This window comes from Lissotriton helveticus, chromosome 7, assembly GCF_964261635.1.
Source record: "Lissotriton helveticus chromosome 7, aLisHel1.1, whole genome shotgun sequence".
Lineage (NCBI taxonomy): Eukaryota > Metazoa > Chordata > Amphibia > Caudata > Salamandridae > Lissotriton > Lissotriton helveticus.
Window position 1 is genome coordinate 1,705,143,093 of NC_136068.1, and position 23,569 is coordinate 1,705,166,661.

The window sequence follows — 23,569 nt, forward strand, 5'->3', positions numbered from 1 at the left end:
AGTTTGATCTGTTGTGGTTTTCTTTTAATAAAATATTTTACATACATAGTTTTATTTGTTGTTGTTTTGTTTTAATAAAATGTTTTATATGTAAATCCATACATGACTAAGATTCTTATTTGTACAACCTCACAAGAATCTTTTTTACTAAAACTGCAGCACCAGCCGATTTGTTAGGCGCCACATTTGAAAATGTTCCTGTCACATTTGTTTGTGGAGGGTGAGCAGGAATGGCGGACAGAAGCTGCTGCTGGGGGATGTCGGAGTAGTGTTGGGTATCCAACCTGCATCATCCCGCCTCCATTGCATCTCTTCCCAGAGACCTGCAAGCCAGCGGGCTGGCTCGTTAAAGTGCAGACCCGAGAACTGGCACCGGAAGAGCTGCAAGCCCACTAGTGATTCGCAGAGGGAGAAGGTTGTTGATGGTATGCTAGTGATGTGGGAAGAGGGTGCGTTACCTGCTGATGTGGGGAGAGGCAGCGTGAAAGGGGTATCGCTCACCGACAGAGCTCCGGTATGTTTTCAGAAATGCCTCGGACAGATGCCAGCTGACGGACTGAATCACAAAATGGCTTTTCAATGCTCATATAATGAGACTTATGAACAGTTTGAACCCAGGTGCGCAGAGTGATAACTGTGGCCCATACGCTCGACTCACAGAGGCAGAACTACGAGCTGTCCGCTCCCAATGTGACAGCAGAGTAGTAACTCGCAGAGGTACAGGCACAGCAGCGTACTAGCTCGCAAAGGTAGACAGCTGCGAGCTGACGGACTGGCTTCTAAAGTCATACCTCTGAAGTGGTGATGTTGGGCACAGGGAGCGTGAAAGGGTTATCTTCCTACTAGTGTCCTGGAGTGGAAGTCGTGCTGCCTGGTGCTCACCTGTATCTCCGTAATTGTTAATAAATCTTAAACCTTCACTGCCTCCAAATCATCATTACACAGAGCTCCGCTATATTAAATTGCCCCCAGAACCTTTCTTTTATATTTTCACTCGATGCAAGGCACAAGATAGCTTCCTGGTTTCAACTGTTAGCAGCCAATCAGAGAACACTTCCTGCTTTGAAGAGTTAGCAGGCAATCAGAGGCAAGGTCGTGCTCGGGAGTAATGCACCAACCAGATATATATATATATATATTACCTACTGGCGGTCGCCAGTAGGTATATATAGTTAGGATTTTTTCTCTATGGGATTTTTGAAAATTCTATGTCTAATAACTTTGGCGTTTGTGGACGGAATTGGCTGAAATTTTCAGGAAAATGGCACATTTTGTTTCTGAGCAGCCCTTGAAAATTTGGGGGGGGGGTTCGTCAAGGGGGGGCCGAGAAAAAAGGGGGGTCCCAAAACGTGTTTTTAACATTGAGTTTTCCATAGGGCGGTTGGCCTCACTTTTAGCCCGAACGGCTGAATGGATTTGCACGAAACTTGACAAAATTGTAGGGACTGGTAGCCCGATGTGCCTTTTGTAGGTCTCAATATATGTGCTCCAGTGGATTTTGAGAAATTAACGTTTAAAAAAAGATATATATCTGTAACAGCAGACCGGGCAGCGCTCCAGTACGCGTACTTTTCGCGCAACGGAGCTTTGTGAAGCGAAGCTGATTGGTTCTCCGGCGTCTGTAAACATTCCAAACAGTCCGTAGCGGCCGCCATCTTGTCTCTCGGTAGGATCGAGAGAGAAGAGGAGGCCAAAGCGAAGGGGCAAATGACCATAAGGGGGCATAGTAGATCCTCGCTGACCCCCTAGGTTTGATGTGGAGGTTTTAAAAGGGCCCCGTGGGGCAAAAAAAATAATAATAATAATAATCGAACGGCTGAATGGATTTGCACGAAACTTGGTAAAATATTAGGGACTGGTAGCCCGATGTGCCTTTGCTAGGTCTCAATATATGTGCTCCAGTGGATTTTGAGAAATTAACGTTCAAAAAAAGATATATATCTGTAACAGCGCTCCGCTTCGTGTACTTTTCGCGTTACGGAGGTTTGCGAAGCTGATTGGTTCTTCGGCGTCTGTAAACATTCCAAACAGTCCGTAGCGGCCGCCATCTTGTCTCTCGGTAGGATCGAGAGACAAGAGGAGGCCAAAGCGAAGGGGCAAATGACCATAAGGGGGCATAGTAGATCGTCCCTGACCCCCTAGGTTTGATGTGGAGGCTTTGAAAGGGTCTCGCAGGGCAAAAAAAAACAAAAACGTTTTTTTAGTTTTTTTGCGTGGAGTGCGCCCGGTTCGTGAACCGGGAAGCGTTCTGTGGAGCGTACTTTCTTGAAAATTAGTGAAAAAAGTTAGAGTAAAATAATAATTGTGAGTGATCAGATGTAGGGTAGCTCTGAGAAGAGCTTTTGGGTTTATGGTACATTTAGGTACTTATAAGTAGGTACCAATGCACAGTCTTAAATTCAGAGTGAAAATTCTGTTGCCCTCATCTGAGAAGTGAACTCCATCTCCTCTGTAGATATCTTGCATGTAGTAACGCAAGTTATTGTTGTACAGGGAGCCCATTCCATGGTCTCTCATGTAAGCTGAAACAGATTTGTTTACATGCTTCCTCGATTTCTCAATTTGTGGACAAAATTGGTTCGACCACCTCCATTTTTGTCTTTGGCATATATTTGAATATACCAAGGCAGTCTGAGGAAAAAGTGCCATCAATTGCTCAAAGGTGTCCTTTAAAAGCATTTCCAGACCTACCCCAGTCAAAGTGCCCAAATCATTACCTCCACAGTGCACAATTAACAGGTCAGGTTTTGGCAAATGCATAAAGGTTTTCACCAATGGTATCAATTGGTGACATTTTAATCCTCTGTGGCCAAACCACTTAATTTCCACATCTTGTAAATTGAGGTTAGGTAAATTCCTGTTTTCAGCGTACTTTTGAGCCCAATAGATATAACTATGTCCAACAATCCAGACAGAAAACATGGCGAGAGAAGGTTCTCCTGCAGTCAGATGAAGTGTGGCAATGAAATGGCAGTTGAAAAAATGAGAGTGTAAAATGAAAAAAACTGAGGAGTTTCTGTGTTAATGAAGCAGTAAGAGTGATTGATGGATTTTGATTGCTGAAAACAGAAAGTTAGTGTGCATGGATGAGTTCGTTGAAAGATGTATTTTGAGTGGCGAAGAACAAATCATTAAATGAAAGAATGCTCTGGATATGCAGGTGCACTGAGAGTTCAGAGTTCAATTGCAACATTGTTGTGTGAACTTGGAAACACCAGAGGTCTTGCAAGAGGTGGTTGCTATGCAGAAAAAGCATAGAGGGGGCAGGGTTTTGCTTTGAAAAAAAGTGAGGGAAGAGTTTTGATTGGTGTGACATGAGAGATATGTGTGAGGAATTACAGCATTTCTGTGCTTTTGATAGCTGCAGACTCTGGAGTGCATACCTTTTGCTCTGCTGAAGACAAATTGGTGTGTTTCTGAGACTGTTTTGAAACTCAAAGTATGAATATATAAAAAAAAAGAAAATCGTTTTTGAGGTAAAGGAATGTTTTCAAAATTTATGTGCGCCATATGCCCCCAAATTTCTTTTTCGGGGGTGCAGCAGGGTGTTCTTGAGACACCCCTGCACCCTCGGAAAAATTCGTAATTTGCGATGAGGTAATTGCTAATCGCAAATTGCACCTTCATTCCTATGGGCCTCCTGCTGCATGGAAATGAATGGGTAATTTGTAATTAGCAAATAGGTCATCGCAAACTAGGAATGGTAAAGAATCGCTATTTATTCCTTAAAGTTCGCTATTTAGGAAATGCAAAAAACTTTGATGATACATATGGCGGTTCATCTCTAACAAGATAAGAAGCATAGGGATAGATTTATGATGACTGGCGCATCACCAGGGATGTGTTAGTCATTCTGTGCCGCTGTTCCGTCACCTATGGTGTGCTGCATTTACAATGCGGCGCATCATGGGGCAAAAACAGCACAGATGCGTGACGTATCTGTGCCGTAAAGGTGGCGCATTGCTGGAGTTGTATCGCAAGTGTGATGAAGCTCCAGCAAGGCTCAGGGGTGCCCCTGTCGCAGGGTTTCTGTTCTCACACAGAACTGTGGACAGAGGATTGGAACCTCGGCGAATTAGGGTGTCCCAAAACTCACCTTAGTAATCAAAACCCCATAGCAAGCTAGGTACAGTGTCACATTGGATATAACAAACTCTCAATGTTTAGACAATCCAGAATATGAACTTATAGTACCTCAGGATACGTGGAACTCATGAACAGTCGGTCGTTATATATTTCTTAGAAACCAGAACATGGAGTTAAGAAGAACACATGTGTATTTGAAATGTTTATTTACTAATGCCGTCTTCTCAGGCGTAGTATCTTAGATAATACAAGTACACATATTATCAGTAGCAAAATTACCAGCATAGTTACTAGTACATAAAAAGCGAATGGTGACAGTATGTTAACATGCTGTAAATGAATAAGAGTTAGCAACACTTATAAGCAGCCGCGGGCCGTGGAGGGAGTTACGGTGGGGCAGGGAGGCGGGGAGGGGGAGGGGCAGGGTGGAGAGGGCTCCACCCTGCCCCTCCCCCTCCCCGCCTCCCTGCCCCACCGTAACTCCCTCCACGGCCCGCGGCTGCTTATATCTCACCCTCCCTAATACACATATTATATTATTTGCTAAGAAGGTCTCTTTGTGTTGGTTTAGGGCGTGCCCATACTTTAGTGTCTTAGATTTGAAGGAATCACATCAGCATACACCAGCTCTCTCTTCATGTGAACCGCATCAACTGTTGTGTATGTGTGTTCGGCAAAGCAATATAAAACCCGCCTCATGCCCAGAATTGGCAGAAGTTGCACTTATGTTATGAGTATGAAGTCGTGGAGATCAGACCTCATAACAATTCTGTATTGTGTTGTTCTTGAAACTTCAACACTCGCTGTACAGATATAGTTTAACAAGCAAAGCAGATAGTAGAGCAAGAACATATTATTCTCATGTAAACCACGATGAACTACTAGGTTGAAAGCTAAAGCAACAACTAAGTGTCGTGTGCAGAAGTTGCAAAAAAGGAAAAATGGCGTTTAAACCGGTAATGAGCCCATGCTAACTTAACACGGTGTAAAGATATCCAGGACCTAGATGACACCTCCCCATGATCCGGAAACGAACTGAATAAGATAATAGAAGTGCCATCTCATGAGAGCAGATTGCAAGTTTATATGTGGACGGTCCGCAAGGTAAAGCATTAAAAACTAGGAAAATTTAATGCTAAAGAAAAATAAAACAGCCAAGTACTTTATCGAGTCTTAAGCCAACAGGCAAGCTAAATAATAAAAACTTGACAAATAAGTCAATGAATTGTCAATGAAATGCTAGTACTCAGCATATCAAACATGAAAAAGGTCTATGACATAACTGTGTATGCAAAATAAGCTGCAACAGCCTCCAATAGGAAGTCACCGTCTTCATCCGAAAAGAGTTCAGCCATCCAATTTAAAAGCGGAAAAGAACATACGTGCTCTCCCAGCACCGGATCCTCTATCACCATCAGAGGACAGCTCGGTGGGTTTTCAAGAAAGCTCTGTTCCAAGAAAGACTGTGTTGCCGCCAGTAAATTCCAGGGACCAATTAGTCCATGCATCAATGCCACAGCCATAATCCTTTCGCCAGGACAAACCAACTCGTGAGTAATGATAGGAGTCATCAGCTGATTAAAGTCGACGTCAGGAGAAACCGGTCCGCAGAGACACAAATCAATGGCCCAATCGAAATTACAGGTCAGGCAGTGAAATACAGGCTGGACACAGGTGAAGTAGGAGAATCGAAAAGATAATCCATATGCCGTGCTTAATATCGCCAACGGCATTGTGCCATAATATTCTAGCATGCGATTGCGGAACAGTGTCAGCAGCTGCAGGGCGGGAGCTTGCACAGGAGGGACATCCATATTTAAAAATGTAAAAAAGCACAAGAGCGTCCGCTGGTAATGCAAGTAAAAATGGGAATCCACGAAGCAGAGTGGAAAAAATAGAATGAAAGAAAGCAGGGATGACTCCAAAGATTTTCTCAAATGAAGTCACGAGACCACTGGTAACAACTTTAAAAAAGTGCGCCAGGGCCTTTGTGGAGGACGCGTTAAAGATAGTCCGAACCATCTTGCTGAAATGGAAAGGCAAATCTGTATTGAAAAGGGTCTGCACCTCTGTACGGGTGTTCGCTATGTGAAGCACGAAAGTTTCACGGGCCGAACTCAAGGCCACCTCTCTCTGAGACAAAAGAGCTCTTATTCTTGCCATGCCGTTGAAATCTGCTCCCAAGGTTGGTATTTGTGGCGAGATTGAAAACTCCCTATGTTCATGTGTGGGAGGAAATAGAACATTTCTGCAGCAAATAACCCGTTCACTTACTGTTACGATAAAAGGAATACTTTTAATTAACCCAGAACAATCTTCATTATTGAGCATCAAATAACTACCATTTTCCAACAACTTGAACGTGGGGATGATAGCAGGAACTGGCGTGCCTTGCAACACGCAAGCCATATTTGGTCGGTGTTTGTTGCATGAACCGTGTAACTGTATGTGCCTACACATTAGTGAATGATGTGGCATCTCAGTGCATTCCTCTCCATTCAGATAAACTTCTTGATCATCTTTGAAACATCTGTATGTGTATGGAAGCGACCAGACCTCATGAAGAAAAGCACTACCTAAAGGTTCATAACGACCTATTGGTATATATTTCATACAATTTGAAAACTTATATAAAGCAAAAGGCAGCGTTATTAAACCGTGGATAAGGCACGTTGCCAAAAAACCCGCAATCCTCTGCTGATGATGTCACTGAGCATGTCATGAATGATGTAATATGTGACATCATCAGCAGTGGATTACGGGTAATAGTACCTCTAGTTTACTCCCTTATAGCTGTCTAGCGAACTATGAGAAATAGAGGTTGGCACAGTTCCAAATATTGTACCAATTTTTTAATAACGGGGAGGTAGTTCTGAAAAGAACTTTTTTTTTTATTGTTTTTGTTGTTTTATATTTTTTTTATTATTTTTCTGAAATTTTTTTTACTTTTTTTGAATTTTTCTGAACAGTTTTATATTTTTTTGGGTTTTTCTTGGAGGGGGCAATGAAAACGATTCATTGTAAAGGGCTCAACAGGAGCAACAAAACAAAAAAAAAGTATTTATTATTTTGGGCGTTTCGTACAAACTTGCATATGATAGTCAATAGCTCTGTTGATCAGAGTGATGCTTCTTTCTCCGTAGCAAATGAATCCATCGCAATGTACGCAGACGTGTTTTACTTCACCAAATCTCATTTGTATATTTGGCACCATCTCCCTGCCCTCTGGTCCCGTTACTTCCGGTACAACAGATCTTCTGGCCATAATAGGGAGATTATCTAGGTCGTTCCGAAACTGTGCAGCACTGTAGTTGTTACGATGCCACCTAGTCATATGGCGATGCATTGTGTAGTTTCCGAAACTGTATTTTTTCTCGGTCCCTCTGGACAGTCTATCTTGACATATAAGGCAAGTTACGTATCTTGCATTTACTTTTTTCTGACCTTTGGGAATTTTAAAAAATTGCCAAATGAAGTTTTCTTTCCGGTGAGACGTCCTGGGCTCCTCAGGCAAAAACTGCCTCTCTTCGTGCTCGTCGTCCTGTTCCTCTTCTTCCTCTTCTTGTTGAATTATAACTTGAGCAGGTGGTCCACTCTTACTTGGATGTGGTGGAGGTGGTGGGGAAGCACCAGCTGAAGCTACTAAAGAAGCCATTGCTCACTGGTAACAAAGGGTCTTTCTCTCACAATGATGAAAGTCAGAGTGAGGAAAGAAGGAGGGATTTTCATCATTTGGGAAAAACAAGAGTTCTCAACCAATGAAAAGTGTTCATTTTAGATTATATGACCTAGTCTTACATCATTAGGAAACCAAAAGTGAAATGAACCAATGAAAAGTGTTATTACCAAGTCACATGACCTGCTGTGTTTACGTTAAGCGCTTTGCAGGGCCTCCCGGTTTGCTTCCAGAAACCTGCGCTTTGCGACTCGCTTCGCGTACCAGTTCGCTAACGTAGCACGTCATATGACGTATCACGCGACAACGTGAAACGTCATGCGGACGGGAGGCGTCACGATGTTGTTTTCTAACGCGGCAGTTGCGGTAAAGAAACGTTTACCGGCTCGCGGTCTATTTCGCGGCATCAAGGTCAGCTAACGGGAAGCTTCCCGATTCGCGAAGCGGGAACGAAGAAAAAAAAATATTTTAAAAAAAAATTATTCATAAACATATAAAATATATTTTTGGATTTAAAGAAGAATACATTTTACAGCTACAGATATTAGCTGTTAAAAAACCAATGAAATTCACTGAAAAAACCATAGGTTATAGACCATATATAGTTAGGAATTAGCATTTACAAAACCTTGAAAATTCACTGAAAAAACCATAGGTTATAGACCATATATAGTTAGGAATTAGCATTTACAAAACCTTATTTTACTCACACAAAACCATTGAAATTCCATATATAGTTAGTTGCACTAACTATATATCGCGCACCCGCAATCCACTGCTGATGATGTCACATATTACATCATTCATGACATGGTCAGTGACATCACTGATGACATCACTGATGACATCTCAAATGACATCACTGATGACATCTCATTTGACATCAATGACCACATCACTGATGATATCATTCATGTGACAATACAATGCATCTCCTCACATTTTAATATAACCTCTGTTTCACCCAGTGTTAAATACAGAGTATAATTTTTGAAACCATTGACACACCAATACTAGTTACTACATACGCACTCACTGATTCCTATGTCTACACACACATTCACTCATTCACCCATACAATCATTCATACATACAATCACTCATTTTACAACACTATCATATGCACTCATACACCTATACAGACACTCACAGTCTGCCACTCATCCATGGAGTTACTCACACACCTAGTCAGTCCTGTAAAGAATCAATGACACTTCCATTTTCTTGTCTATACAGTTAAACATAGAGCACCTTACATTTTCAAACATATACTAACACATACTTACCTTCTTATACAATCATTGATACAAGTACACATTGATCTGCACAGTCACACACCTCCCAGCCAGCCACACACACACTCAGTCTCCCATACAAATACTTGGACAATCAATCAGTAACCCATATAGTTAATCATATAGCTACTGATCAACACATGCAGCAGTTTACAGAACAACAGACATAATGATGCACAAATTAAGACAGTTTAGTCACTAACCCATTCACTCAGTGAGACACATTTAATCACTCACTCATACATTCAGTCATGCACCTACTAAATCCTTTGTCCAGACACTTATACTTCCACTCATTCTTCAATATGTAAGACACATTTTAACTTTACAGAAACATACAGTCACTGGATGTTGTCATCAGTGATGTCATCAGTGATGTCATCAGTGATGTCATTTGAGATGTCATCAGTGATGTCATCAGTGATGTCACTGACCATGTCATGAATGATGTAATATGTGACATCATCAGCAGTGGATTGCGGGTGCGCGATATATAGTTAGTGCAACTAACTATATATGGAATTTCAATGGTTTTGTGTGAGTAAAATAAGGTTTTGTAAATGCTAATTCCTAACTATATATGGTCTATAACCTATGGTTTTTTCAGTGAATTTTCAAGGTTTTGTAAATGCTAATTCCTAACTATATATGGTCTATAACCTATGGTTTTTTCAGTGAATATATATATATATATATATATATATATATATATATATATATATATATATATATATATATTTCCAAAGAGTCTCCATTTTTCTGGGGGCCCTCGACCCTGCAGGGCGGCTCTTTGAACAACAGGAACGGAGAATCCTGAACTTTTAAAACTTCCAACAAAACAAAGAGCCAACTCCGACTTATTTTCAAGTTTGGACATGTATTAGTCCGCGCCGCACTGGGAGGAGACAAAACCACTCACCTGTGATCAAGGCGGCAAAACGCCGAAACGCGTAAGGAAAATACAAGTGGATGTTATGCTGCGGCGCGGATTAATTAATGTCCAAACTTGAAAATAAGTCGGAGTTGGCTCTTTGTTTTGTTGGAAATATATATATATATATATCTATATATATATATATGCTTTAATATCTCAAAAACTACTAAACGGATTTACACCATTTCAACAAAACCGGGATTCTGGACCAAGACCTTTCTCCCTGCCAAATTTTGGCGTAATTCTGTTCAGCAGTTTGACCTGTAGCCTTGTCTAAAGTTTCCAATGGAAAATCCATTGAGAAAACACGTTTGCACCCCCCCTTTTTTTCTCAGCCCCCCTTGACCAGTCACCCCTAAATTTTCAAGATAGAAGCTGAGCAAAAAAGAGAAACTTTTTGGAATATTTCGTAAAGAATCGTCAAATGACGCCAAAGTTAGATGCAGATGGAGAGCTCCAGGAGGGGGGCTGCGCAAACCCCCTCCCGACATGAGTGAAACACCGAGAGTGCTATTATTTTTTAAGAAATGCCCCCGGGACCGACCCACCCGTGGTTCTCATTAAAATAAGACACGGGAACCCGCAACCCCAGCGTGAATTACCTCGATTTCTTTTTGTTTGTAAAAAAATTTCGGGGGCCCTGGGGTTCCTTCTGGGACCCCTGACCAGGCCTAGTCAGTCAGGGTGTTTCTACTCTGCCCCCTTCTCTTCTGTTCTACCTTTGTTTCTCTGTTTTCCAGCGACTTGCTTCTACCGAGCCACAAGATGGCTGCCAACACTTCCTAGTTTTGAGTTTCAGCAGCCAATCACAATGAAGCTCGTGCACAGGACTTAGGCTCCGCCCAGATATTGAAATTTTTATTTTTCTAATTTCTCAGCAACTACTGAACGGATTTACACCATTTGAAAAAAAAGGTTGCTTTGTGACCCACGCACTACCTTTGTGCCAAATTAGGGGTAATTCCGGTCAGTAGTTTCAGCTGTAGCCTTGCACAAAGTTTCCCATTGGAAATTGGGTGTATTACTCCTATTTTTTTAATTTCTCAAAAACTACTCAACGGATTTGCACATTTAAATAAAAGGTCGCTTTCTGAACCAAGCGCTACCTTTCTGCCAATGTTGGGGTAGGAACTGACCTAAAAAGAGCAACTTTTCGAAAAATGTCATAAAGATTCGTTAAACGACGCCAAAGTTATAAGTAAATCAAAAAATGCCTTTCTATGGAAACTAGGTTGTAACTATAACTACCTACTGGTGACCACCTGTAGGTAATATATATATATATGTATATATTAATATATACACACACACACACACACACACATATATATGTATACATATATATATATAATTTTTCTCACTCTCCCAATTTGTTAATGCTCTCTTCTTTGTAGCATGGAAAAATATGTATAATTTATTTACAATACTAAAACAGTAATTGTAAGAGTAAAAACTTTCCTGTACTATGTTAAGAGATTATGATTTTTTTACTGACCCTGCATTGGGAGAGTACTAATGTGAATAGTACATAACAATTGAAATCACACTTTGGAAAACAGTGTGAAAACGACTGACAAAATACAAAGTTTAAAATGATTTATAGTTAGGTCTACATCTAAAGAACATGTATATCTTAAAAGAAAAACAATACAAAATAATTCACTGAAAACTTAAAGGGTACAGCTGTTAGGTGTACATTTAATGTAAGGCCTTATTTACAAGAAAGTAACGCAGCACGGTGCAGCAACCCATCAGGCTGCACTGCGTTACTTTAAAAGCAAAGAGATGCGTCACATTTATAATAACATGACGTTTCCCTGAGCTCTCCCCTGCACAGTCGCACAATTGTCATCCATGCGCTAATACAGGCTCTCTTGCACCATGTTGCAAGGGTGCCTACATTGTGGGGATAATTGTTTTTGTGCAGGAAGGGACACCTTCCCGCATAAAAACGATCCCAAGAGGTGTTTTCCTCTTTCTATGTGTGCTGCAGAATTAGTGGTGGTGCCTCCCATGTAGACCCCCAGGAGATATATGTGGGGATAGAGGGTCAGCTGCAAGGTAGGAACTGCATCTTTCTGTCAAGTTATGTCCCACCACCTCAACTCCCTGTAATGCTGTGCTCTTTTGCGTTCCTCCTGTTGTGTGTTCCACAAGGCGTCATTGCGGGTGAGGATTTTAATGCTATCTCAGGGATGGATGCCTCGGGCCCACCATGGCTGGGATGCCAGCCACGCTCCTATCTGCTGTCAGTCTGGGCAGATTCTATGGGCCTGCACGGTTGCGTGGAGTATGGGGCATCCCCATAACATTGCCTATACTCACACTTCATTGACCCATAAACTATGTCACATTCTGACCTGCTATGGTTCCAAGCTGTGAAGGTCTGCTCGGAGTCAGGGATTGAGGCCCTGCACTAGGGGATCTCAGACCATGCCCCTCTTCTGCTCCACTTTGATTGTCCCGATGCTATGCCTCATCCGATGTGACGTGTCAATGCTTGGTACCTTACTGATTAAAGTTGTTCCGAATATATTAAGTCGGGGATACGCTCCTAGTTTGAAATCAATTGGGGCATTGTGGAATTTGCTGGTACCTTGTGGGCGGCCAGCATGCCTGCCCATTGGGGTTTGGTAAGGCCTATATTTGAGGCAGGGAGGAAAAGTCCACAAGTAGGTTAAAATCCTGGAGGCACAGATCCTCACTCTAGAACGGTGGTTGCAGCAGTGGCCCTCTACATATTTTGACCATCAGTTAGCTTTGACATGCACTTTCATGCAGCAATTATCACTGGAAGAAGCCCAACAGTGTTTGAGGGTGTCGACCCAGAGGGTTTATGAACTTGGGGACAAGTCAGGGAAATTTCTTTATTGGTTGGCCACCATTGAGTGTGCCTCCAAGTTGGTACCCCTCATCAGGGGCACTGGGGTGAGCTTGCATGAGCTGGCCCTTGACACTTCACTGGTCTTTGTAGACTGTTACTGCACTCTGTACAAGTGTTGGTCTAGGCCTCCTGTGAGGTTGCACATCCTGTTCTTTGTGACATTCAGCTACCCTCTGTTCCCCTGTTGTTGGCCTAGGATCTTGAGCAACCTCTTACTGTTGAGGAAATCAGGGAAGCAAGATGTGGCCCCAGGCAAGACTTGCAGCCCTGTTGGCTTCCCTGTCAAATGTTATCGGAAATTCCAGAGCATTCTGCTTCCTCATCTGTTGGAAATGTTTAATAAGGCTGTGGGATTGGGAGCCTATCCTTTAGAGAATAGATGTACTGCGTATAGGCCTATTTCTCCTATTAACTTGGAAATTAAGGAGTTGGCAAAGTTTTGGCTAACCAACTTGCACCCTGCCTGTCCTATCTGATCCATCCAGATTAATGTGGCTTTATGTAAGCCTGCAGTACCTGCCATTGCAAATGGAGTGTCCATGGGGCCCTCTCCGGAGCACATTGTCTTCGGGGATATTCGGCCCTACTCCTAGTGTAACGCTCTTGACACGGTTGACTGGTCTTTCTTGATTGCTTTGTTTTCGTACCCTTATTGGCCTTTTAAACACTCAGCTGACTGCCCAGGATCAGGTCAATGGATTTCTTGCCAACCCCTTCCCTGTCTGTAGTGGTGCCTGGCAAGTTGTACCCCCCCTTTTTTTCTGCCCTTGGCATGCCTGATTTGGTTTGAAAATTGGGCGCAGGGGTGGCAGATGGGATTGCATTTCATGTGGACAACATTTTGCTTTTCTTAGCAAATCGGCAAACATCATGCTCTAGGTGTCTAGAAATCCTTGCAATCTTTTTAGGAGCCCTCAGATCTCTGGGTGAATAAGTCCAAATCCCTTCTGGTTCCCATTTCCTGTGACTCAAGTGTTTGCTCTTGGTGGACGGTGACCCAAATGCGTCAGCTCTCTTTTCACGTTCTAGGTATCTATCTTGCACACCTACTAGACCTTGTGTGGAAGTTAATCTGACCCTACTGGCCACCAGAATGCATGTCTTGGGAAGGGTGGCTAGTGATGATTTTACCCCTCTTTCTTTTTGTCTGTTCAAACTTTCCTCATCCAAATCCCAGGTACTGGCGCCAAACGCTTACCTCTATGTTCTTTAGGCGAATAGTCTCTACTGTGTGGCCCTTGTTTACTGCTGACAATACCCCTATCATGAAGGGATAGAAATGGCTGATTTGTAGTGTTACTACCTAGTCATGAAGCTGGTGGTGATTAACAATAGTTTAAACAGGGTTGCGATGACCAGACTTATCACATGAAACTGGCCTTGCTTGGCCTTGATGGGATCTTGGGCCTGCTCTATTGGGCCCGATATATTGCTACCTTCCAGAGACAACTCAGGTGGCGCTGTTGTGCTGCCAGTGGGTGCTTAGCTCTATGGCTGGCATCGTAGGCTTAGTGGATGATTCCCCAATGGGAGGGGAGATTACTGCACCACACTACAAGGCTGGAGGGTTTTGTGAAGTGGGATAGGATAGGCATCACTTCTCTTGGGCATGTTTGAGTGGGCACTAGGGGACCTGCAGGGGCAGTATCTATTTTCTCATAACAAGTTCCACAAATACATGCACTTGCAGCATGTGAGGACCCTTGAAAAGTAGAAACAACACAATCCATTCAACATAATAATGACAGTGGCACTCTTTGTGGATTGATTATATAGGTTGGGTTAGCTTACGGGCAGTCCAGGTGTACACAGTGAATTCCTTGAAAAGCCAACACCCATCCTGAGAAATCTAAAGCTGTCCTGTTGGTGTTCAGCCCCAACACACTTAGATTCTTTACAGCTCGTTCATTTAAAGTGGGTCAGCAATCACAAATAAGGCCTGGCACTGGAAGATGATTGCTTATAAAACCCTTTTGGCCTTACACCTCCCCTCCTGACACCCAGGACAATAAAACAGAAAGGTGGCCACCCCTCTCCACCTGCAGAGGCTCCATGTGCTCAGCTACCATCCATGGCAAGGAGCAACTCTAGGTTTCTGTCCCTTCTATGTCACTCTTTGTACGACATGGTCAACTATTGTTGGGAATTTCTTTACTGATTAAATGATGAGGCCTGCATAGGGCTGCACCGTGAATAGAATCGCTTCTGAGTGCTCAACAGACGGGTTGGGAACTCTATAAACAACTTTGTGGAGTCCTGCCTGTTTCGAAACACTCAACAGCAGATAATGGAACTGAAGAATTTTGCCAAGGTTCATACAACTTTGGTCAAGCGAAAAATCCAGGAGTACAACAATGTTATGCTTTCTTTCTGAATTGATAATTTGGTCACAAGAACAACTACCCTATACTAATAATGCATGCAGGGCAGGTATTCCCATGCAAAAGGCCACATAGACGTGGTGCAGTGAAATTTGCAAAATTTTCACTGCCTCACTTTACGACTTGACTGTGTCAATATCCCTATGCATGCTCAGGCCAGGCTTAAGGATCAATGCAGGACTTTTACAACGGGACTTGTCTATGTGTTGTGACGACCAACTCCAGCAATGCATCACTTTTGCACCAACAGAAGTATCAGAATATCTGATGCATCTTTTAATCCTTGCTCCATGGAGCCTTGTATTGTAAATATACTGTAGCCATGGTGTCACAAGGGCATTTGACACAGGTACAAGGAAACTGATGCATCAATGCTTATGCGTCAGTTTCTTGTAAATGAGGCCCTATGCGCTGAGAGAAGGGAGCACGGTAGGAATTGCCTGCCTGTGTGAGTGCAGATTAGCAGTTTGTGAGTGCCAAATGATCAGTGTGCGAGTGTAAAGTAATCTGTGTGTCCACACAAGTGGGTTTTACCAGATGTGCCCATGTGTGTCCAGATTGAGCAGTATGCCTGTGTGAGTGTTGGAGGGAGGTGTATTTATAAGAGTGAAGAATGAGAGTTGTGTGGGAGTTTAGGTTGAGCGAAATGAATGTATGAGTGCAATGTGAGATGTTTTCTTGTGTGAATGCACTATATTAAAGTAAGACCTATTGTCATTGCCAATGCTTGTTTTTCTTGTTGATGGATAGTCGTATCCAATCTAGCAATAACATCAATAAATAAACTTTGATGGGGGCCCCCTCCCCCACTATGATAATTATTCCTGCACTACTGACTTTGGGGAATATGGTTGCCCTAAAAAACAAATTTGTCGCAAGTTGGTATTGCCTCTGTTTAATTTAGTCTATTACGAAAAATAAGTGTTCCTTAATTCCTCACATGGACGATACTCTTCTAATGTTTAGGACTTCAATGTAGATTACTGTAATACAAAAAAAGATTTAAAGTAGCTTGCTCCCACTTTTTCATTTATCACATGATGAATGTGAGTGATAAGTGCTTTACTGTTTGGACAGGATAAAGTTGCATCACATCCACAGACACCTAGGGCAGATTTACAAGACCCTTGCACCACTTTTGTGTCATTTTTCCCATGTTAAAAATGACGCAAAAGTGGCACAGCGTGCTTGTAAATATGCCCCCAAGTGCCTTAGAAGTCCACTACCTTGTTACTGTTTGATTAGGTTATATACATACCAAGGCTTTGAAAGGAAAGTCTCTGCTGAGGGTTATGGTTATGCCGTAGGCCTCCAGTGTCACCACTTTGGTGTATGAAACTGTCTTGCTTCCTCTGTTGTCATTCTCAACTGTGACTCTGAAGGCAGTGAAAGAGGGATCCTTGGAGACGAGGCCAACCAGCTGATAGACGCAGGTGCCCATGAAATCGTATCTACGTCCATCGAAGGTGGTGTAGTGAGGATCTCCACTGCCGGTACAGGTGGAGTAGCTGACTGGGAAGCAGCCTCGAACTCCATTGACCACCATGCATTTTTCGTTGACTTTGCATTGGGTATTCCTGCAGACCACCATGCCAAGGGTTGGGTCACACTTACAGCGCACTTGGCAGTTGGTATCTAACCAGAATTCCTCATTTGGTTTGTAGTAGATGCCATTGGAAGTGCAGCCGCAGCTTCCCACAGGCACACATTTGTCGACATTAAGAACATAGCCATCATTACACTGGCAGGTCTCAACACAGGGTCTGGTGCAGGTGGCAGGGGCAGCTCTGTCAGAGCAGCTGGCTGGACAAGCGTTCCCGCAGGCCTCATAGTGACTGTTCTCACCACAGGGAAGTGCTAGAATGGAAACATATATATGTTAGTTCACCACAAATGTAATACACTGCACTATAATCAGAAAACATATATCATTTCTATGCAAATAGTAGGCCTTTGTGATGACATTTCACACTAATATAACATTTAACAATAGAAGGGCCTGGAAAGCAACAATCACTGACGAATCTGAGTGGTTATGAAACCTCATTAAATACTGAGATAACTTTGCACATTTACTAAATACAAGGATCTGCATTGATGAGACAGCCTCATGTGCCAATGCATGTGAATTGCTATTTATCAAAGATTGAAAGTGCTGCACTGCTGTACAGTATGAACACCATTTTGCACCTATGACATCTCCAAGACCTTTGGTTTTGAATAAATATACAAACCTTCAGCTTAGAGCCTGTTCCATTAAGTTAGTGGTTGCTTCTGGTTAGCTCCTTTTGCTACTGACTTAAACCATTGTCATTCACATCATGGATTTGCCAAAATTAGGATTTCACCCTGATCATCACACTACTGGGTGCATAATCCACCTCATAGATGCTACTTCAATTGCAATCCTCGTGGTGCACCGTTTCCAGTACCATGCTTCCCATTACGTGCAACACTTGCTGAATGAACCTAGATCTAACTAAGGGCTAGATGTACTATTTATTTGTTGCAAAATGTGTTACTAGTAAAGAATTCCAAGAACTGGCCTATGTACTAATAGGTCCGTACATAAAATTCTTCATCATAATTGGTTTAAATCTGACGTACCTCATGTATATTGGTGAGGTAATGGGCACATTTTAACTCACTACTATGAATGGAGGTCATTAAACGGATGATAGCCCGCTGGGGTTAGTAGACCACCATGCCTGTGATTATCTGTCAATAAAGTAGCATTTCTGTTAAAAATTGCAGCCTATTTCCCTGAAGGAAACCAGGCTGCATTTAAAAAGATAAGCTGACTTTTATTTTAAGTTTATTTGAGAGTTTGCAGCTGGTCCCATGGAACACTGCCTACTCCCAAACAAACGTGATTTTCATTTCTTTTTCACTAGACGTAAGGGAAACCCTTTCCCTTCCGCAAATTGATTACCACTCCAACTTGGGTGTATGTATTGTTTCAATTATTTGACTGCTAGTTGGGCCTTAAACTATTGATACATATGGATAGGAATTCCTGTTTGGTAGTGATGCCTGAAAGACACCAGTTCTTAATAGAGATTCCTTATAAATTGCTAAACCCACTTTGCGAGCCAGTAGAAAATTACTAATCATCATCATCATCATCATCATCATCTTTATTTCGGCATCATGTGCCATAAAAGGTACATAAAACATTAAAACAGTAAAGGTTAAGATATGTACAAGCATTAAAACATATAGAAACATATACAAATACAAGGAACAGCCTTTTAACATTCTCAAAATATCTACCTCAGAGTTTATCATTTTAACGTATTTCATAGGTCCCCATTTAAAAGATGTCTCCTCTTATGCCATACGGACTAAGAATTACTAATCAATAAAGAGGGTTTAGTACATGCTAATTTTTAGGTTTTTGATTTTTGATCCTGACACCCTCCTGCCCTCATGTGCGTTATGGCAGTTTATTTGCTCCTCTACCACCTATCCCACGGTTGCTAACCCTTAGTTTGGGCTGCAGGTTGGGGATGTTGAGCGTGCCGTTTTTTCAAGTCACCAGGCTTGAAACCAGACTCCTCACCCACGCACACAAGGCTCTCCACGACCTGGGCCCCAAGTACCTCAACAACCGCCTCACTTTCTACACGCCCACCCGCCAGCTGCGATCGACCAGCCTCGCCCTCGCCACAGTACCACGCATTTGCAGAGCCACCGCCGGAGGAAGATCCTTCTCCTACCTGGCGGCCAAGACATGGAACTTCCTCCCCATCCACCTACGGATGACCCACCACCATCTTCCCTTCAGGAAGCAACTCAAGACCTGGCTTTTCGAGCAGTAACGGACCCCTCCCTCCTAGCGCCTTGAGACCCTTCCGGGTGAGTAGCGCGCTATAAATTGTTGTTGATTGATTGATTGAACTCTTCATGTCCCAAAAATGTATTTCTTTCGGCCTAAATTGCCAATCTCTCCCTAAGGACAAGCTGCACTTATTTAATTTTCTTTGTGCAGTTAGTCCCGATTCTGTATTTCTTACAGAAACTTGGCTGCATGAAGGTTCCCTACCTGATATTATTTCAGCTCTTACCGCTAAACTTCTCCCCATCGGTACCCCAGTGATTGATTTTCAGCACTTCCTGACTTATTTGCTACACATATTCTGCGGTCAGCCAATTTTATTTTGCAGGGTGATATCAATAGCCACCTTGAGGATGCTAATAACAATATAGCATCAGCTTTCATCAATAATCTAGGCACTCTCAATCTCACTCTTCTCATCTCCACATCCTCTCATATTGCAGGCTACATTTTGGAACTCATTTCTTCTAACTTAAAAGCCTTGACTGTTGCTCCTACTCTTCAATTCTGTTGGTTGGATCAATTTGCAGTGTTTTTCAGAATTAGGGTCTCCTCCGTCTCCTTCTCTTGGCCTGTTCTAAAACCTACATCCAGGAACTGTCCCAAACTTAACATGTTTGAGTTAAATGAGCTGCTTCTTAATATAATGCCCACACTTATCTCTCAATCCAACCCTGACCAAATCTCTGTGCACTAGTGGCTTTCTGAGGACACAGAGCCCGATTCACAGAACTAACTTAAGACAAAATCCCAAACTTACTACCATTTTGGTATTCACAGAAGGCACTTACTCATTTTTGTATTCACAGAAGCCGCTTACTCATTTCGGTATTCACAGAAGTTAGGAGTCCTAACTTTAGGACTACTAAATGACTTCTGTGAATACCGAAAGTCTCAAAGTTAGGATTTCCTGTTTTGGCCTCACTGGGGCCGCGTACCATATAACTTCCGCCGACGCCCATAACAAATCGGCCAAAAACACTATAAGGTTAGTAACCTGGTTCTCTAGTTACAAGGACCACCAAAATCGGTGGTAATCTAACAAAAAATAGAATCAATTAAAAAATCAAGGGAATATATTTTAGTTTGGTTATTTATATTTTTCCAGGTTTAAAAGACAACAAAAAGTTCCGCCCTGACTGATGGTGGCTCCTCCGTGTACATATAACATAGAGTTACTCATACCAAGAGGTAATATTGATAACTGTTTCGTAACTCAATAGTCTAAAATGTGACCTTTGAATACCTGTTACTCAATTGAGTTTTTGTTGTTTATTACCAGTATAGCTCAAGGAAATTGAAATACCTGAGTAGCTTGCAAATACGTGTGGAATTATTTCAAACATCAATTTTAAAACACAGGTATGACGAATATTTTTTAAAAAAAAAGCCTAATAGAAAATGCATCCTAATGTCAAAGAAAGTGATGTAGAAAATTAGACACAGTTCTCAGAGGGACATTGTCCCGGATATAATGTTAAGTCAGCCATAGGATCTCGAATCCGAAGTTCTACTATGCAAAAGAGAAAAAATTCTCTGTCACTCGAATGAAGTGGTCTGGTAGATTTAGGTGTGTATGACATTAGGTAGTAGCAACACTAGGTCAAAATGATGAACTTGTAAAAAGAGAAATACTAAAATGCTTTCATTTATTTTTAGAAATAATGGAGTCAAAATGTTGTAAAGTCCTGAAGAAGGTGTGAAAAAAGAAAAAAGCACCGAAACGCTGCGTCGACTGTTTTCTTATTAATTTTTGACTTTTTATATGAGATTGTACAACCATGTTATGTGGTTTTTTAATTTGAATTTTTTTTTTAAGAATTGTGATAATGTGTTAGATTGTAACCCAATTGGGAGGTAAATAAATCATTCATGATCATTTTTTAACGACACAAAACTTTTTTCTGTTTGGTATATTTGAGTGCGTTTATAAGTTCATTAAAACCGTAGGAAATTGCGCGACCTAGTAGGTATATCTGTCCCCTATAGAAAATGGTATAGAATATATTCCCTCCTAAACCAGACCACTCCCACAAGTACTTAAACCAGCCATCTGCTGTCTTGCTAGACAGGGTCTTTCAAATCTTTCTACACTTGGCCTCGAGTTAGACACCCCGCAAGGGATGTTAGACCACTGCTAGCTGAAGTATCTGCATGCAGGAACCTCAGCGTCTCATGTCAGTGTGTCAGCAGGGAAGTCCAGATCTCCTCTCCTTGTCCCAGCAAGATGTGATTTTTATATACCCAAAGGTTTCCCAGGGGTTTGACCTTGCTGTGCCACTTATTGGACTTAGGATGACGTTGGGAATAAACTTTATACATAGTTATTATACATGAGATGGTAGTCCTGCTGGGTTTCCAAGAATCCTCGTCCATAATGTATGAGGCTTTAACCAGGAAAAATCCAGCGTACTGTTTTCAGTGTCGTTTTTAGGTAAAGGGTTAGTCACTAAGACTAAGAACTGTTATGTGTGTAATGTAGGGAAGAATATAGGTGAAATGTTAGGATAGTACCTGAGCCTATATGGAATAAAACACTACATGGAATGTGTTTCGGGATATTTCTAGTGCGGACTGGGTATGAGGTTTTTTTTGCACTTAAATGTCATACCAACTTTTCCTGCCTTATGGTTTTGCAAATTTTGCAGCTAAAGCCCTTTATCCTTTTTGCGCCATCATCAGAGAGACACAGGATTTTGGCACAATTCTATATCTATGTTATGCGTCTTGATTTCAGATATAAATGCTGTCATGTAAGTCCATGGAAACACACGGAAAACTAAGTAATAATGAGTGTGTTAACATAAACTACATTTCCCATGATTCTGGTGTTGTTGCTTCCTTTCTTCCTACCCAACTCTTCATTGGAGGAGGGACCAGATGGAAGCATAAGATGATTTCTCCGTGGTCAGTTCGATGCAGATCATTCTTTAACTGCGGGAGGAACTGGAGCTGTATGTACCGACTGCGGTGGGGTAAGGATGGTATTGCACCGTTCTGTGAATTTCCTAAAGACTTGTGCGCACGTGAGCGCTTACTGTGTTTGGAGATCAGCTGATCTTGTGAATGGCCTAAAAACTTGTGTGCTAATAAGCCCTTACCTTGTTTGTAGATTAGCAGATCTCATTTGATGCTATTGTTGTTCCCCAATGAAGGCCTGACTCAGAAGTTGTCGCTGCACCTTTTTGGATTAAGGAGTAGGGCATGCCCGGCGTCCCGTGTTTAGGGATCGGGTGATCTCTCTTTATAGTAGACCGAGGTACTTCAAAAGTTAAAACCCGGAACAGGAGTCTCGGCTGAGACTCAATTTGCAGGAAAAGTCTCTATTGGTTGTCCATTCAGAAACTTCTTAAGTAGTAAAGAACCTTCTGAAGAAGGCTTGTCAGGGATACAACATTACATGGATCCAAGAAGAAGTGATAACATGTTAGAAATACTCATTGTCAGTCTCATGTTGCGATTTAACAGGGGGGCATTGTTAGACCTGGCATCTTTGGCGTGGTTTCCCCTGTCTTTTTGCCTCTACCTCCTGTATTTTTTACGCTGTGTTGGATTTCGTTTTTGCTGGTTTAGATGCTTTCGGCACTTTGGCACTGCTGATCAGTGTCAAAGTGCAAGTGCTCCCTGTGCAAATTGGTATTGTAATTGGTTATCCATGATTGGCATATTTGTATCACCAAGAAGTCCCTAGTAAAGTGCACTGAGTGTACCATGGCTGGTGATACAAATGCTACTAGTGGACCCCCAGCACTGATTGTGGCACCCACATGAGTAGCCCTAAAATGGTTTCTCAGGCCTGCCACCGCAGTGCCTGTGTGCAGTCTGTGAACTGCCATGTCAACCTGGTTGGTGTCCCCACTGACCAGGTCTAACCCTTCCCTTTCTGTACACATTGGTCACCCCTATGGAAGGCCCAAGGTGCCCCCTTGGGCAAGGTGCAGTGTATGTGAAAGGTAGAGCATGTACTAGTGCAGGTGACACGCTCTGGTAGTTAATTACAGCCATTTTCATTTTTCACTATTGTAAGGCTATCTTGCCTATATGCTATCATGGGGAATGCTGGCTACAGAGGTTACCTGCATATCTTCCCATAGGAGCAAGATAGGACATAAAAGTCTGGTATCCCTGAACTCAGAATTTAATAACACATCTTTCGGGAAAGGTGGTTTTTAAATCCTGTGTTTGAGAACAACACTTTTAGAAAGTGGCTGTTCTCTTGTCTGGCCTTTCTCTGTGCCTTGGCCTGTTTGTGAAATGACTGTCTGGTTTGTGAGTGGCAGGGGCAGGGTGGCTCCCAGAGGCTGAGTGGGCCAAGCCTGGGCTGAATAGCTCCATCTGCATCTAGAGTGGTGGGAGGGGATAGCAACTGGGCCTGAATAGGGCTGTGCCTGCCTTCCATAATGTTGGCTCCACCTCCTGCTGGGCGACTGATGACCCTGCCCTTCTCTCTGAAAGGAAAGGAGAAGCCAGGAAAA

At 42.3% G+C, this 23,569-nt stretch overlaps 1 protein-coding gene across 1 annotated transcript in view; it reads right to left on the minus strand.

Annotated features, from left to right (window-relative positions):
* The window catches only part of LOC144769651 (IgGFc-binding protein-like), a 1,105,637-nt gene that overhangs the window by 160,416 nt on the left and 921,652 nt on the right, over nt 1–23,569 (minus strand). The window contains exon 22 of the mRNA XM_078653826.1: nt 16,515–17,113. Within this exon, the coding sequence (XP_078509952.1) occupies nt 16,515–17,113 (599 nt within the window). The remainder of the gene's footprint in view (nt 1–16,514; nt 17,114–23,569) is intronic.